Source organism: Leptonychotes weddellii, chromosome 6, assembly GCF_054177405.1.
Source record: "Leptonychotes weddellii isolate Sample4059 chromosome 6, ASM5417740v2, whole genome shotgun sequence".
In the NCBI taxonomy this organism is placed as follows: Eukaryota; Metazoa; Chordata; class Mammalia; order Carnivora; family Phocidae; genus Leptonychotes; species Leptonychotes weddellii.
Genome location: NC_138374.1, coordinates 77,067,200 through 77,083,791, shown reverse-complemented (window position 1 = coordinate 77,083,791; position 16,592 = coordinate 77,067,200). Strand labels below are relative to the sequence as shown.

At 61.8% G+C, this 16,592-nt stretch overlaps 1 protein-coding gene across 2 annotated transcripts in view; it reads left to right on the top strand.

The window, feature by feature from the left end:
- The window catches only part of SUSD4 (sushi domain containing 4), an 83,849-nt gene extending 67,525 nt beyond the window's left edge, over positions 1-16,324 (top strand). For both annotated transcript variants that reach the window (XM_081824411.1, XM_081824409.1), the window contains 4 exons: positions 10,228-10,419; positions 11,560-11,704; positions 14,030-14,406; positions 15,148-16,324. In XM_081824411.1, coding sequence (XP_081680537.1) covers positions 10,228-10,419; positions 11,560-11,704; positions 14,030-14,406; positions 15,148-15,176 — 743 coding nt within the window. In that variant the 3' untranslated portion in view covers positions 15,177-16,324. The remainder of the gene's footprint in view (positions 1-10,227; positions 10,420-11,559; positions 11,705-14,029; positions 14,407-15,147) is intronic.
- The last annotated feature ends 268 nt before the right edge of the window (positions 16,325-16,592 follow it).

Sequence of the window (16,592 nt, the reverse complement as noted above, 5' to 3'; positions counted from 1 at the left end):
CATGTATCTCGGGGTCTCGAATCATTCATCATTTCTGTAGAGCCTGTCACCGTAAAGCCTGTGTTCATAGTCATTTCCTCTTTGTGTACAGGAAGAGGAATTTTTCTTGTTGCTGGTTTTGTTCTTGCAAAAAGATGGTGCCTGACTCTAAATTGCACCTGGACTTCTGTGGAAGTGACAGCTCATTCTTCTCCCAGGGGCCGTGGCTCACATCCTGGCCAGTGTGTCCTGATGGAGGAGATCCTAATGCGGTTTCCGGCGCTTGGCTTCCTCACACGGGAAGAGGTGTGGAGAAGGGGGCAGAGCTGGACTTTGAACAAAGGCAGTTATATTGGAATCAGGGTTTTAAACCAGTCCCCAGCGCAGGCGATCTCAAGTGAACACCCGTCTGTGTTTTCACACCACAAATACCTTATCCCGAAGGAAACCGTTTTGACTCGGGAAGAAAAGTAAATTTCTGGGAAGCACGATGGCCCCGAATTCTGTAGCCCGCCATGGCTGAGGAGTGCGAGGAGACCTCACTCCACTCTGCCTGACGTTTTCAGGACACAGGCCCTTGGCGTTGACTCTGGGTGACTCTGTCCTGTCCCCAGAGCACGGTGCTCCCCAGCCTGGTTTCTGCAGGCGCAACCCAGGGAGGGCTGGAGGCCTGGGACTTGGTCTCCCTGGTCGCCCTGCTCCCACACACTGCGGCCTGTCTCAGTGGCCGCTGCAGGGCACACAGCTGGTTACCTCCCTTTGAGGAAATCTTGGTGTCCCGCTGTTTTGGAAAGACCTGATGTGAGCCAGGAAACCCTCCTGGTCCGGCGAGCTGCTTCCCCAGGGCCCCAGGGGCTCGGCCTCGGCTGCACGGCTTGTGTTCCTCACGGGGGGCTCACACAGCGGACCGTATGTCCTCGTCCTTCTGGGGACTGGAAATCTGAGAAGAGTCCACAGGGCTGTGTTCCCTCGGAGACCCGGGGTGGGACCCCTCCTGCCTCGTCTGGCTCCCAGCATGGCCTCCCAGGCCTGCAGTCCCTGCCTTGGTGGCTGGGTGGCCGCCTCCTCTCCGTGCATCTTCCCCGCGGCAGGGACGCCGGTCACGCTGGAATGAAAGCTGCCCCTCCTGCAGGAGGACCTCCCCGTAACCCGATTTCATCCAAGGCATACCCAGTTTCCAAATGAGGTCACACTCACAGGTGCCTGGACTTAGGACTTCAGCGTGTCTTTTTTAGGGACACAATTCAACCTGCAGCTCATGCTTCCCTTTGGCTTAGGGGGAAACAGACACCCTCTGCCTCCACTCTACCTGCTTCCAGTTTGGAAAGATTCTCTTCAAGGCAGCCCCAGCCCATTGGCCAGCCTCCTCTGGACCCTGTCCACAGCCCTGTCCCAGGCTAGCGTCCCCTCGGGCCCAGCGCATGGCCCCTAGAGCCAAGGGGGCTCCCCCACCTCCTCTCCCCCTTTTTGACCTCTGACCAGCCCGCACACAGCCCACAGCCCAACAGATGAAGAAATCGCTGCTGGGACATCTGCCCTTGGGTGGCCTGCATGCCCTTCCCTAGGGCACATGCGAGACCCCATGCGAGACTCGGCAGAGAGCGAGGCTCCAGAGTAACCGCACTTACAGTCAGATCCCAGCTCAGCTGTTTATTTGCTGAGTGACCTTGGGCAAGTGACCTCACCCTGCTGAGTCTCGATTCCCTTATCTGTGCAAGTGAGGCCATGAGGAACCCGCCCTGCACAGTGGTTGGACGGTGTGCATGCAGCCCTCAGGGTCCGTGAGGTCGGCGTACCCCAGGGGGGTGTCTGCGGGGTTGTGGTTGCAAATCCTGCTTGCATTTCATCTCGCTGCCCATCACGTGGCCGTCCAAGGCTCAGGGGTCCTTCCTCATCTGACTGGGCTGCCGGCCGCTCTCTCCTGGCCGCTCGCTGATGGCCAGCCCCCATCTCCTCTCACGCCCACAGCGTCTCAGCCAGCGCTTCCCAGATCGATTCTGATGTCAGGAGTGCTCAGTACTTTTCACAGAACGGCACAGTTTGTTTTCGGAACACTGGGACATACTGTGGAAACCTTAGAAGCGTCTTTGCTGGCAGACGACGTGGCTGTTTATTTTCCACGTGTAACGTGGAGCCATGCCCAGGGTGCGTGAGCACACAGCTTGGCGCAAAGCGTGCCTGTCGCTTCCCACACTCGCGAACTCACCGTCCAAGCACCTATTTCTCGTCTGCGAGGATTTCCGAGGAGCAGGAATGAGAAGTTTCAAGTTCAGAAAATTCAGTACGTTAATTTGGTGGTGGAAGAGCTTGAACAGGGCCACAACACCCTGGCCCACTGACCCGGGCGGGGTCGACGGTGGGAGGGTTTGCCAGCCGGCTCCGCATGCTCTGCGCCTGTGGGACACGCTCCTTTTCATCCTGCTCTTCTGCTTGCTTCCCCTTTCAGAAAAGTAAGATGCCCCAATTCCAGCAGGAACCCTTTTGGAAAAGGTTCGCAGGTGCGAGGAGGCTGACACACGGTGGCTCGTGCTTTGCTTACCCTGCGGTGGCTGAGGCTGCGCCCACTTGGCCGTCGGCGCTCAGTCGCTGCCAAGAGAGAAGAGCAGCCTCATCAGAACCCAAAGCTGCCGCCAGCGTTCCCCGCAGACAAGGCCGAGCAGCCGCATGCACCTGGTGTCCTTACCTCTCCCAGGTGATGTGTTGTTCGGGGACCCCGACGTGGTGGCTCCACGGTGCGGAACAGATGGGAGCCCCCCTCAGGGCTGCTGTGCGGTATTGATCTTAGCCGATCCGTCAGCATGGCTCTGAGCAGGCAAACGCCAGGCTCCCTGCAGCCCAGAGAAAAGCAGAACCCCAGCCTCGTCGCCATTTCCTTCCTTGGGTGGACACGTGTACTGGCCTTCCGTGTTGTTACAGCAGAACCAGAGTGGAGACAATAATGTGCTGCGTGATGTTTACTGACCTTCCCTGAGCGAAAAGCAAAGTTCCAGGGGTCACCCTGGAAACACCTGGGACTTGGGCCTGGAGGGGCTCGGTCTGGCTTCCTGGCATCATTACCCAAATGCAGAGTGGTGGGGGCAGCCGGTGCCATGGCAGTTTTCATTACTGGAAGCCCGCCGGCCCGTTGACCGCAGGGGTGTGGTGATGCTGTGTGTGTCGCGAGCAGGGCTGCGCCCCCGGCTCGTGGGGACTGCTCAGACAATATGCTCAGTGCCTCGGGATGATTGGCACTGGCCCCTCAGAGCTGCCGGCTTCCTGCCGCGTCCCCACGCTCCCCAGCCTGGCGCAGAGAGAGCGAGCTCGCCGCAGAGCTTTCCCCCAGGAAAAGACTGTCCGACTCGCCTGGGACTCCTGCCGGATGGCGCTGAGCTGCAGCGTTTCTCCAGGCTCCCGGCTGAGCCACAAGCTGCCGGTCAGGTCTGTGGACTGCAGTCGGAAAGCATGGGTCTGGGGGAAGCTGCAGACCCACCGTGAACCCACTCGTTCTCACACTGCCGTGAGCCAGCTGTGGGGTGGAGGGGGTGTCTTAGTGTCTGATGAAGCCGCGGAGCCTGTGCCCTCAAATCGGGCCACCTGTTAGACCCACCTGGGGCCCTGAGGCCCTGGCCGAGCCCAGGACCCGGCCCAGACCCGCCAGACCTCACTCCCCAGTGACACCACGTGCAACCAGGTTGAGGACCCGCTGACGTGCATCACTGAGACACGGTTCAGATGCAGCGTGGATGGATGGGGGGCGGCAGGAGCAGCTGGGCGGGTGCACGGCACTGTTCTGCCCCGGGGAGAACGTGGTAGGCCACGGATGTGAGCGCGTCCCCAGAGATGTTCCGTGGCTCCACCGGAATAGAAGTGGATCTTCACGCACTGGTGTTTGTGCACGTGGGCCGGCCAGTCACTTGGGCTCAGCTGTCTTCAGGGTGTGGCCCCCGGGATCCCCAGGGTCGTCTCTGCTGTGGTCAGCCTGAGGCTCGGCGTGTTTCGTGGCTCAGCCTGGATGTAGCATTTGTCATGTCAGCTGGCACGACCGTGGGGTGGTGAGCAGCCCCCCAGCACCAGCACCACAGGCAGGCGGTCTGGGCGCGCAGACTGAGGGATGGCCCTTCCCTCCCACAGGACGAGCCCTGAAGCACTGGTCAGCACACCTGGGCTCGCGGCTCAGGGTGTTCCCGAAACAGCGGCTACCGAGGGTGGTGCCCCATGTGCTTCTGCCCCCACGGTACGTTCTGTGTTCGCGAGGCACAGACTCTACGAACTTGTTCTCCTGTTGGCTGGAGAGAGGTCAGCGGCTGAGGCCTGAGACGAGTGACCAGATGGTCAGGCCAGGTCTCCCCCGCAGGTGGCCTCCCTCAGTCCTCCGTAGGGACTCGCCTGTGGCCACCAGCCTACCCACAGCTCTGTTGCATCCCCACCCCATCCCCGTGTCCCCCCGTGAGAGCCAGTCTGCCCCCTCGGGGGCTTCCTTCCACCTGCCCTGCCCCCGTCTAGTCCTTGTGCTCAGAGCCCCGGTGTCAGGGGCGTCTCCGTGGGCTCTGCAGACCTCTGACCACCGTCCGCACCCACCCGTCTCCTCCTCAGCTCATTCCTAAATGGCATCCCTCTGCTGAGGTCCCAGGGACTCCGTGTGGCCAAGTCAGGTGTTACCCTTCTCCCAGCTTTCTCACTTGCTAGGAGCCACCCTGCTCCCCAAACGCTCTCCACCCTTGGCCCCGGTGACAGGGCCCTCGGCCACTCTTGTGCCTCCGGCCGATTCCAGCGTTTTGACTGGGACCCCCCCACCAGGGGAGTTCGCCCACCCTGGGGTTTGATCTCTGTGCTCCTGAGCCCTGAGTTCCAGGCGAGCTGCAGACGCTCTCCATGGCTGCCCCATCCCGGGTGGAGAGCTCCCTTAGCTCAGACGGGCCCATGCAAAGCCAGACCTTGGTGCCATACTTCCTACTGATGAGCAAACCCAGCAGGACAACCCGTCCTGGCGAGGAGCTCCACCATCTGTCAGGCGCCAATGTCAGAAATCTGGGAGACACCCTCGACCCCAGACTCCAACCCTCACCAGTCCTGTTTTGGGAACAGACTGAAGTCTGTCCCATCCTGTGCTCCTCACGGTCACTGCCTCTGTCCTGGGCCAGGCCACCTCCTTCCTCTCCTGGCTGTGGCCTGAGCCACATGACGGCTTCACCGTTGCTGTCCCTGCTCCCGGCAGACTGTCTCATGTTAGCGCTGGCCGTCCCTGAGCAGTGTCTGTCCCTGCTCCCCCAGCGTCCAGCACACACAGGCTAGACCCTGGGCTTCCTCCCCGGCAGCCCCTCCACCCCCTCTCTGGACCCGGGGCCCGTCCCTGCCACTCTCCCTGCCTCCCACTGGCCCTCCTGTGTGCCTGGCCCTGTGCACAGCCCGTGACCAGCTCCTTGCTGCTCCATGGGCATCATGTATTCCTTGTGCCCAAGCCTCTCATCTGCCAGCACCGAGAGAACCAGCGGTTTGGTTTCTGTTTTCTAACATGTTATAGACCGATAACTGTAAAACATTGGATAAAAGTGGATTATAGAAAAAATAAAGTCAAAGACCTAATATGAATCCCACTTTAGACGATTACATACAACAGTATTAAGATTGTATTTCAATAGGTAGAAATGGAAAACAGTCTTGGATGTTGCACCAAGGTCACCTTGGAAGTCAGATTGCTACATCTGGTCCCTCATGTTGTGGACTAGAAGCACACGGTTGGAGTGCCGGCGTTGGCCTTTGGGCCTGCAGACGAACCATCCCTGAACTGCTCTCGCCCAGGCACCCCGCGCCGTCCGCGCCTCCCCCCTGCGCTCTGCCATGGTGCCGTGAAGCCATCTAGGGCCTTGCTGATGGGCGGGCGGTGTCTCCGGCTCTCCGACAGCCCTGGGGCAGGGGCTTCGGGGCCTGGGGCTCTGGGGGTAACGGGGGAGACAAGAGCTGAGTCTCCAGCGAGGCCCAGGCGGTTTCCGACCTCCGTTTGCAGGACTCTGACCTGTGGAGTCAGGGTGGGGTTGGAGCTCAGGTGGGGGAGCTGTGGCGTCGGTTCCAGAGAGAAGCAGAGGCAGCGGTGTGCGTGCATGCGCTCCTGCGTGTGTACCTGTGATTGTGTTCACCATGTGATATGTGGGTTCACGGTGTAAGTGCATACTGTACGTACACAGCACTCGCACGTATGCACGGTGTATACGGATACCGTCGGTGTGTATATGCCTCCCGTGTACGCATATTCGGTCCCAGCGTGTGTGTGTATCCTGTGTGTACATGACTCCAGTGTGTATGTTCGTACCGTATATGTAACCACAGTACAGATGTATGTACTGTACACGCACATATGTGCACATGCACATACCGTGTATATGTCCGTGATCACAGTGCATATACACCTACTGCGTGCACGTGTGAGATCGAGGAGGCCGGGACTCCCCAGGACCCGCCGATGTGCTGTCTGCGAGCCAACAGTGTGATTCCGCCCGAGTCTGGAGGCCTGAGCACCAGCGGCACCAGCGTCCGAGGACGCAGCTGTGCAGAGCAAGTTCACCCCCTATGCCCTTCTGCTCTGTCGGGTCCTCACACGATGATGATGCCCCCACACTGGGAAGGGCCATCTCCTCAGTCCATGATTCAGATGTGAATCTCTCCCAGAGATGCCCTCAGACACAGCAGAAGTGATGCTTTACTTGCTGTCTGGGTGCCCTCAGCCCGAGCAGGGCGACCCGCAAATGTGAGCACTGCAGGGTTTTTGCAGCATCCACACGAGGGCCTGGGACCACGTGGACCTGCCCCCCTGGCGGCTCGGTCCACCCACAGCCTCTCCTTCCTGTTCCTCCTTCTCATCCCTGGCCCCGTTCACCCCCTGGCGTGTGTCCCTCGGGGCTGCCTCCTCATGGGGCCCGAGCACTGTGGATTCTCTGTTTCTCTGCGTGCATGGCCGCGGCTCCCTGGCCCACCCCTCAGGGAAGGAAGCTGGCCCGGGCTGCATGTCGGAGTCTTCCCACCCTGGTTACTGAACCCCCGCAGGTGAGTGTGTGAGGCTGGAATGTTTTGTTCAGTGGATGGAGAGCCTCGCCTGGCCACAGAAATAGTCCCTTGGTTACTTACTCTGTCTTCGGTAAGCCCCAGGAGGGTAGGGACCAACGTAGGGTCTAGTTTCAGTGGTTATCCAAAAATGTTGTGTTAAACAAATGAATTAAGAAATGAGTGAGGGCGTCTGGGCGGCTCAGTTGGTTGAGTGACTGCCTTCAGCTCAGGTCATGGTCCTGAAGTCCCGGGATCGAGTCCTGCATTGGGCTCCCTGCTCAGCGGAGAGTCTGCTTCTCCCTCTGACCCTCCCCCCTCTCATATGCTCTCTCTCTTTCTCTCATTCTCTCTCTCAAATAAAATCTTTAAAAAAAAAATGAGTGAAAGACTACAGTCAAGACAAAAGTGTGAAAAGGCCCTTCGTTCAGAAGGTCTGGCGTGTGGGCTGTGTGGTGTGATCGGTCCCGTCTCTGGGCCGGAGCGGACACCACGTGCCGACAAAGCAAACCAGGACGAGAGGTGAGAAATCACGGTTTCCACCTAAAGATGCATCTGCCTTTCGGAGGAGGACAGAGAGGAGGGGCCCGCAGTTCACTAGGTTATAATTAATGCTTCCGTCGTCTGTCCTGGCTTCTGACAGGACACGGCGGGGGGGGGTTCCCTTGCCACAAAACTGATGGTCGTTCAGGCACGGTCATCAGACACTGCAAGGTGTGAAGGTAGGTGTTTCCTCTCGGCAGCGCGTGCATCTGCACCAGGTGGCGGCTGCCAGCCTCGGGACTGAAGCCTCTGCAGGGAGGGGTGTTCATGTGGCCTCGGGGCAGACGTGGCTGTGACACGTATCAGACTGCATGCGTGGGGTGGGGGGTCCTGGCTGCATCAGGGCCTGGAGGTGCCCAGCTGGGCTGCTCCCAATCCTTACAGGCACCCAAGGAGTTAGGAATCGTTCCCTCATTACACGGATGGCGAAGCTAAAACCCCAAGAACTCAAACGCGCCGCCCAGCACACTAGAGCTCATCAGCTCAGAGCTGCAATTTGCACGTAAATCTGGGGACGTCTGCAGCCCGTGCCCCTTTGTGCCCCACTGCCTCGGTTTCCCTGCTGGATGGTTCATCAGTCCAGCCTCGTCGTTCTGTAGCACGTCGTGGGACCCTGAGCCTCGGAGTTAATGCAGTGACGCGGATGGTCCTTTGTCCTTGAGGCCAAGGCCAGGGAGTGCTGCCAAGACCATGGCTCTCTGGGCCTTGGAAACATTCTGGTAGTTTTGGACCCGAGTAGCTCCAGGACTTGCTCAGAGTGCCTGCTGGGAGAGAGTCCCACGGCCCCATGTGCCCCTGACCACAGAAAGGGCCTCCCCCGGGCACAGCGTTGTGGGGGCTCTGGGCTGTGGAGGGGCTACCTGGGCAGAGGTCACGGCCAGGCTGGCCTCACCGCAGATGTGGATGCTCCCCACCGGGCCTATCCCTCTGGGGCGCAGGGGATCGTGCAGCCGGGAAGGCGCTTCCCAGAGCCCCACCAGCTCCTTACCTGCCACACTTCTGCCGGCATCCCCAGACTGGCTGGTGCCTCACCCTCTCCCTCCTCCTCGCCGGCCACCTCGCTCACCCACCAGGGACGCTTCAGGGCATCCTGGAGGTGGTGTGTCTGACCAGAGCCCCAGCGTGTGGAACCGGCCGTGCACTGGGGATGGGACCCCTTGGGTGGCTCTGGGAAGGCGGCGACCACCCCTCAGCCTCGAAGTCGGGGCTCTGTTCCTGACCCTGCCTGCTTGCACCTGACGCCACATTCATGGGGCACGCCAGGCCTGCAACCTCAGGCCCCAGCTGCGACCGGCACTGCCCGGCAGGCCGCCTCTCCCAGGCCCCTGATCAGCTGGCTCCCCGCCTCCCCCAGTCTAGATGGATCCTGCAGGCTGGGCAGGCAGGGAAGTCGGGCCCTGGGGCATCGCAGGTGGTATCGGAGTCTCCCCGGGCTCCGGCCCCTGCAGGACACACCTGCCCGGTCCCAGCTTAGCAGCAGGGCCGCTGCGTGCTGCTGCTGCTTCTCCACCAGCACATAAGCAGTCCCTGCGCAGGCATCCCTCTGGCTCCTGGGGCCTGGCTGTCCCTGGCTGCCCACTTCCATGATGTCAGAACAGCCCCCAGACTCTCCTGTTTCATAGGTGAGGGCACTGAGGTTCACCGGTGAGAAGCAGCTTGTTGGGGGTCGCTCGGTTGGCCCGGCGTTGGGCCAGAGCTCAGACCGGGGACATGAGCTTCTGCTTCCCCATCTCTGCAAAGAGCCCACAAGACCTCGCTGCCTGTTCTCTGCGGGGTTGGAAGAGGGTCTGTAGAGGCCTCTCACCCCACACCTCCAGATGGCTCTGTGCGCGGGGGTCCAACTGCTAGCGGGCCCCAGGGCCTCCCTGCGCAAGCGGCCTGCATGTGGGGGCTCCCACTGGCCGGGCCGGGGGCTTCCGCAGGTGTGGACGTGAAGCAGGCCGTGGTAGTCTGTGCTTTGTCTCCTGGGGACGTTTAAGCAGATTGGCCGTTCTGAGTCCTGAGGGGAAACCGAAAACGTTTTCCTTCCCCTAAAATCGAAGACTAGAAGAGCCAGAAAAACCATAAATCGTGGAGGGTAGAATAGGCTTCCATTGTACGGGGAAGAACATCAAGGCCGGGAGAGGCTACGTGACCCACGGGAGGTCACACATGCGCGGGGGCCGAACCGAGCCCCGATCCAGGCTCCTCCCGCACGATGCCTGCTCCCCCATCAGCATCCTGCCCGGGGTCCACACGCAGCTGGCAGGATTGGGTCGAGCCCCCGCAGGGCACATGGGGATCGGGATGAGGACACCCAGGGTGCAGACAGCCCCAGATGGCTGCCATAGCGCACAAACAGGCGTGGGCCGGCAGGCCCCGTAGTAAGGGCTTCATCCACGAATAGCCTAACGGTACCGACCTGGTGGTCGGGCAGAGAACGGCGCGTGCCATTAACACAGTCGCTTAACACTCTTCGTGAAACGGGCGCACTCCCTACCGCGTGAGACCAACCTCTGCTTTACCAGGCGGTCGACAGCGCTGGGCGGCGGCTGCGGGGGCTCGGCATGTTCAGTGGGCTCCCGGGTGACCCCGCGGGGACAGGTCACGGGTCTGGTGGTGCACATGCAGACGCCCCTTCCCGCCGGACCTGTGTCCTGACGGCCCGACGGTGGGCACATGGGGCTGACACAGCTCTCCCCGCCGCCTCAGTGTGTCCGCTGCCTCCGACCGTGAGTCACGGTGACTTCGTGTGCCACCCGCGGCCTTGTGAGCACTACAACCACGGGACCGTGGTGGAGTTTTACTGCGACCCCGGCTACAGCCTCACCAGTGATTACAAGTACATCACATGCCAGTACGGGGAGTGGTTTCCCTCCTACCAAGTCTACTGCATCCAGTCAGGTGAGCGCGCACGGCCCGGGCCACGCCGCACACGGTGGCCACCGGCCGTGTCCCCCCCCACCACGCAAGGGTCAGGGACACGGCGCAGAGACTCATCTTTGTGAGTTCCCGTCCCTGGGGAAGGAGGGTCCGCTCTGTCTGCCCCCAGCCCTGTCCCGCCCACAGACAGGGACCTCAGCCCACGCGTGTGGCCCAAACCCAGCCATTCTCTTGTGAGGACACATGTCAGAACCCAGAGGGTGTCATCACACAGAACACCTGTTCTCATGTAGGAAGGCCCAGGCCACTTGCAAACGTCAGTGCCTCTCAGTTCATAACAAGTGACTAGCAGACCAGCCTTACCGCTGACCTAAGGAGCCCGGGTGGTGAGCACGGGGCGCAGACCAGGGCACCAGCACCCAGCCACCCTCTGTCTCCCGCATGCCCAGCCCTGCCCGCTCGCCCCGGCCTTTCCTGCCAGAGTACTGACAATCACGAAAGACGTAGTCCCCGGCCCCCGTATGTGGGGGCAGCACCTGGTGACCCGGGGGCAGCACCTGGTGACCCGGGGGCAGCTCCTGGTGACCCAGGGCCTCTGGAGGCCGATGAACGGCAACGGGAGCCAGAACAGGATGCCTGTGGAGGTGGCAGCAGCAAGGGAGGACGGCGGGGGGCAGACAGGGCGGCCTGGGCCCCAGGGATGGGAACCGTTCTGGAAGGCTCACTGTCGGCTGCCCCTCCTGTAGGTGTGCTGACAGCTAGAGGCGGTGGGGAGGCTCGCCCCTCTACTCCTCTGTCCCTCTCTTCTACTCAGCCCACAAGCCCAGGACCCCCTCCCCCTGGCCTGCCGCCCCCCGGCCCAGGTGTGCTGCAAACACAGCTTCCCCGGGGAGACGGACCCCCATTCGGGCCCCCGTTCCCCCTGCCAGAGAAGCAGGAGTGCTCCCAGCTGGGCACCGGGCTCTCAGCCCCGTGGGGAGCATGCTCCTGTGGGTGGCTTGCAGAGGCCATGCTGCGGGCAGAGCGCAGGGGGTGGGGTCCGGATGCGGGGAGCCCCCAGACGCACGTGATAAGCATGCTGTTTCCCAGATCACCCACAAATGGACACAGGGCCATCCCAGTCCGGAAGCCTCACGCGCCGCTCTGTTCTCTCCCTGGCAGAGCAAACGTGGCCCAGCAGCCACGAGACCCTCCTGACCACATGGAAGATCGTGGCGTTCACGGCGACCAGCGTGTTGCTGGTGCTGGTGCTCGTCATCCTGGCCAGGATGTTCCAGACCAAGTTCAAGGCCCACTTTCCCCCCAGGTAAGTGCTGGGGTTCAGCACCTCTGAAGGTGGGTGGTGAGAGCAGAGGGTCAAAGGTCAGGCTCCTGGGGTGCGGAGGGGCATCTGGGGTCAGAGCGCAGGCTGGACAGGGCTCCCCACCCTCTCCCCCACCTCCACGTGAGCCCCAGGCGCCGTGGGGTGTGGAGAAGGGGCGCGCAGAGTTGGGGTTGCTGCCAGGCAGGACCCCCAGGACCCCTTTCCCATCCTGCGCACACGGCCCACGGCCCACAGGGAGGATAAGAAATTCACGGAATTAGGAGATGCGGCAAAGGTGTGTGACACAACAGAGGTTCAAGAACGGTGTGCCTGTAAGTCTCTGGAAGAAGATGGGGTTCTGGAGGAGGCGTGGGGTAGGGGACAGGACCCACTCGCCCTCCCCTGCCCGTGCGCAGAGGCTCGGGCCGATGCCTCCGTCCTCCCCTCGGTCATCACAGAAGAGGAGCTTGTCCGGAAGCAGGTAGGCCAGCTCCTCGGCGACAACAGCCATCATCGCGGCTGCTGGCAGCCACGTTCCCAGGAGGAGGTGTTGCTGGGAGAGCCGGGTGACGAGCATGCGGCCATCCGAGGCAGAGGGCAGGGCGCTGGCCAGCCTCCCCAACGCCAGCCGCCTTTAGCCACCTCGCTCCACGGAGTCCTGAGCGTCCTCGGGCCCCTGTGCTGGCCTCCCCTCGGGGACCTTACACTTCCAGAAAAGACATTTGTCTGCCCACGGGGACAGCCCACCCCCAGAGCTGTGTGTGCCCCCCTGCAAAGGGGGTGCTGATGGTGGAGGAGGAGGCTTCTGGAAAATCCCGCGTCCCTCACAGTCCCGGCCGGGTGAGGAGGGAGGGATGGCACCTGCCCGCCTCTGCCCTGGACCTCACGCCCCGCTCTGGCCTTCTGCTGCTGAGCCGCTGAGCCGCTGAGCCATGCACCTGCCCGACCACAGGGGTCCCGACCCCGCAGGTGCCCCCTCTCCCAGCCCAGCCTGCGAAGTGCCACAGCCAAGCCCCTGCAGAGATGCCAGGAGCTTCTGTCTTGCTGTCTCTGTCCTCAACAGCACAGCTTAGTAACCACATACTGTGTTCCATCGTGAGCAATTACAGCGTCTGAAAAGGCCCAGGGGTCACAGAGGGGCCTCACCCACACGTCATGGTTTATGGCACATGGGGGTGCTTGGAAACGGCCAGAGCAGCCAAAAAGCCGCTCAGCTGTCCAGATAGAAGACTGCGTTGTTTGGGGCAAGCCCAGGATGGACTCTTCCTCGGGCCGCACGTGTGTGGACCCTGGAGAACCACGCGATGAGCGCACATGGGGGCTGAGCACTGTGGGGGTGCCGTGGACAGGGCGAGGCCCGGGAGGAAGGGGGCTGGCTTGTCCAGGGCACCCGAACGAGAGCGAGCAGCCTCTTGAAGGTTCACGGCGAGCTCGCCCTTCATCCCTGCCCTGCCTCCCGGGGAGTGGGCCTTGCTCCTCGCTCTCTGGAACGCGCCCCAAACATCCGCAGACTTGGGCCTGGCGCTGCCCTCCCCCAACGCTGCATCCTGGCATGGCACTTCCTTGGGCTTTGGAGCCCTGCTGCCACCACGAGAGTCTGCCCGCCGGCCGGGCTGTCTTCTGTCCCGGACGGTTTACTCGGGGCTGCGTCACTCAGCCCCGGGGGCCCTCAGAGGAGCCAGTCCACTGGCCGCTCGCAGCCACTGGGGCCCCGTGGGGGTCAGGAGCAGAGAGGTGGTCAGACAGGGCCTGCGGGGTGATGGGGCGTGCAGGGGCGAGGCCAGCAGCCGGTGCCGCGTCGGGGACCCCCCACACGGACCACGGCCCCTCCTGGTGGCCCCACGTGGCTCAGGTTCAGGTGGCTGCTGGGTTGGGGGGTGGAGCGGGGCCCATGTAACGGGTCAGGTGGTGAGACACGGCTTGGAACTTTCCTTTCTTCCCGTTTTCTGCCTTGACTAAAACTCCGAGAACGAAGCGGCATAGGCAGCACAGGGTCCCCTTTCCCTGGTGGCACGTGGGGTCCTGGGTTCCTGTTGGTCTGAGGTGTCTTCCATTCCCAGCAGGCTCCGCAAGGGGCCCTGCGGGGGCCCAGTGCACAGAGGCCAGAGATGGGGAGAAGGAAGCCCGAGGGGGGCGTGGGGGCCCAAGACAGAGGAGGACGCTGCGGGCGGAGCGCAGTGCGGGCAGAGCGCCATGGGCCGCAGGGGGCCTGGGAAGGAGGCTGGTCCTCCCGCAGGCTCCTCAGCCGTCAGGGGCACAGGGTCACTGGTGGCCTCAGTCCGCAGGGACCTGCTGTCTGATCTGTGGGTGCTGCTTTCCTTCGCACAGGGGGCCTCCGCAGAGCTCCTGCAGTGACCCGGACTTCGTGGTGGTGGACGGCGTGCCTGTCATGCTTCCGTCCTACGACGAGGCTGTGAGCGGAGGCATGAGGGCGTCAGGCCCCGGGTACCTGGCCTCCATGGGCCAGGGCTGCCGCTTGCCCGTGGACGACCAGAGCCCCCCAGCGTACCCCGGCTCAGGGGACACGGACACAGGCCCCGGGGGGTCAGAACCCTGTGACAGCGGCTCAGGCTCTTCCGAGCTGCTCCAGAGTCTGTATTCGCCTTCCGTGTGTCCGGGGGGCACGATCCCCGACAGCACTGACATGGGGGCCCGCACGGCGGGAGAGGCGGCATCCACCAGCCCGGGCATCGACATCGCAGACGGTGAGTGTTTGCCCCACGCCTGGCCTCTTCTGCGGCCTGAACCACCGCTTGTCGCTCTCCCTGAGTGTGAGGCCTCAAACGAGGCCGTCAGGTCCCCCTCGATGAGCCCATAGCTGAGACTTCAGGAGGCACATGCCGGCTGTGGAGGCCCGCGCTTGGTTTTGTCGTGTCCATGGGAACCAGGATGCTTCCTTCCCCATCCCTGCTTTAGACGGGGCCCTGGAAGCACTCAGAGACAGGGTCACCGTGCACATGATCAGGCGACGGGTGCACACGGTATAGGGTGGCCCTGGAGAAGCCGTGTGCACGCGGGCGCTCCCAGCAGGCGTGAAGTTAACAGGCATGCGTGCCTGGCAATCGCAGCTCATGGTAGAGAGACCAGGGTGTCTCCCCGGGGAGGCTCACAGAGCCCCGTGCACGTGGGAGGCCAGCCCAGGCCGTGGCCACAGCGGCCCAGAGCCTGGCCTCCTTCCCGCACGCCCGCTGCCGCTGTGTCCCTGAATCCTGCCCTTCTGGCTTGACCCCTAAGGGCACATGGTTAAAGTCTTAATGTTTTATTTTTCATGAGCTGGTGGAAGGTTTTTCAACAAAGAGACGGCATACAGAGGAGTAGTTTCCGTGATTATTAACGGATACGTGGAACTTAACAGTTTCTTCTGACACCAGGAATTACAGATGTTTTAATAAAGCTTTTAACCGCCAGTCCTTGCGGCAGACTAGTAACCGTCTCTCCTTTCACAGAGATCCCGCTAATGGAAGGAGATCCGTGACCAGCAAAGCCGCAAAAATTCTCCTGCCCCTGCGGGGACGGGAACCGTGCGCCTCAGAGGGAAGCCCCAGAGGGACTGGCCGTGGGGGCGTGGGGGGTTTCTAGCTTACCTACATGGGGACCGTGACTCGCATCACCCATCCCAGGCTCGACGCTGCGGCGGGCACTCGCGGGGAGCAGGGACGAGGGGGCCTGGGCGGTCCCGGTGAAGGGGTCTGGCGCGTCCCTGCTGCAGAGCGGGGCGGCTCCACACACGTCCCGCTGAGCCCCCCACCCCACAGCTTGTGCTGCGGGCACTGCCTGCCACCTCTGCAAGCATGTTCCCCACCGATTCACCCCGTGTCGGCTCCACGCGACACGGCCGCCGTGTGGAAGGCTCCCGGGTGCGTGGGGGCCGTCTCCTTGATCCGGACACAGTACTGGATTCGAGAGAGAAGAAAGGAAGGACACGGGCAGACTCTGCTTCCTGGAAGTTCGTCCACAAGTGCAGTTGATGAGCTCTGAGCCATCCTTTGGACAAACATGGTGGTTTTCTGTCTCATGGGCTGGTGCATGGATCGTGCTCCGGGTAAGTCTCGTGTCTCGTGACTTTGTGGATGGCTGGATGTGCTCAGACGTGTCTCCTGGCAGACAGAGTTACAAGGTAACGTTCTGTTTGGCGTTTTAAGGTGTCCCTTGACCATGTGTCTCGAGAGTCGCGAGTCCCCTCCCATCACCCGTTACGATATTGCCCCTGCTCCCAGAATGCAGCCATACGTTTATTTTCCAAAACAGAAATTGTTTCTGTCAACGTGCTCTTCCTACAAATAAACTATGAGGCTGGATTTTTTTTCTTTCTGTTTTGTCTGCCAAGTGCACGCCCAGACGGCTCTCTGGCTCTCCCCTCCAGCCGCTCCTGCCGCGAGGGCCTCCCCGGGCCCACTGGGTGCTGTTCCTAAGAAAATGAGTGACAAAAACGTTCCCCGAGTCCTAAAACGTCTCTTTCAAATACATGCTGATCTGTGGATTTGATTTCTTTCCTCCTCTGGGCTTTAGGCAAATATAAACAAAACTCTGATCCATAAAATTGCTACGTCCATGCAGCGCGGGAGCTGGGAGCTTGGTCAAATCCTGTTTTATCCTGGCACAGATTAAAAATTAAAAACAACACGGCAGTTTGAAGCATGGCTTTAATAGTGGAGTCGGGCGGGCAGAGGAGAGGTCGTGACCCCCGCGACCGGGCGCTGACGGCGGCGTCTGCGACGTGCCCACCGAGCTGGCCCGGGCCCGAGAGCGGGGGGCGGTGAGGAGCAGCGTTTAGTCACGAGAACTTCGGCACAACTTTGCCTCACAAGCCGCACACAAGGAGCTGGTTTTCACGAGTGTTTGTGCTTAAATGCCACCCGGTCCCCCAGGAGGCAGAGAGCGTTGGCGGCAG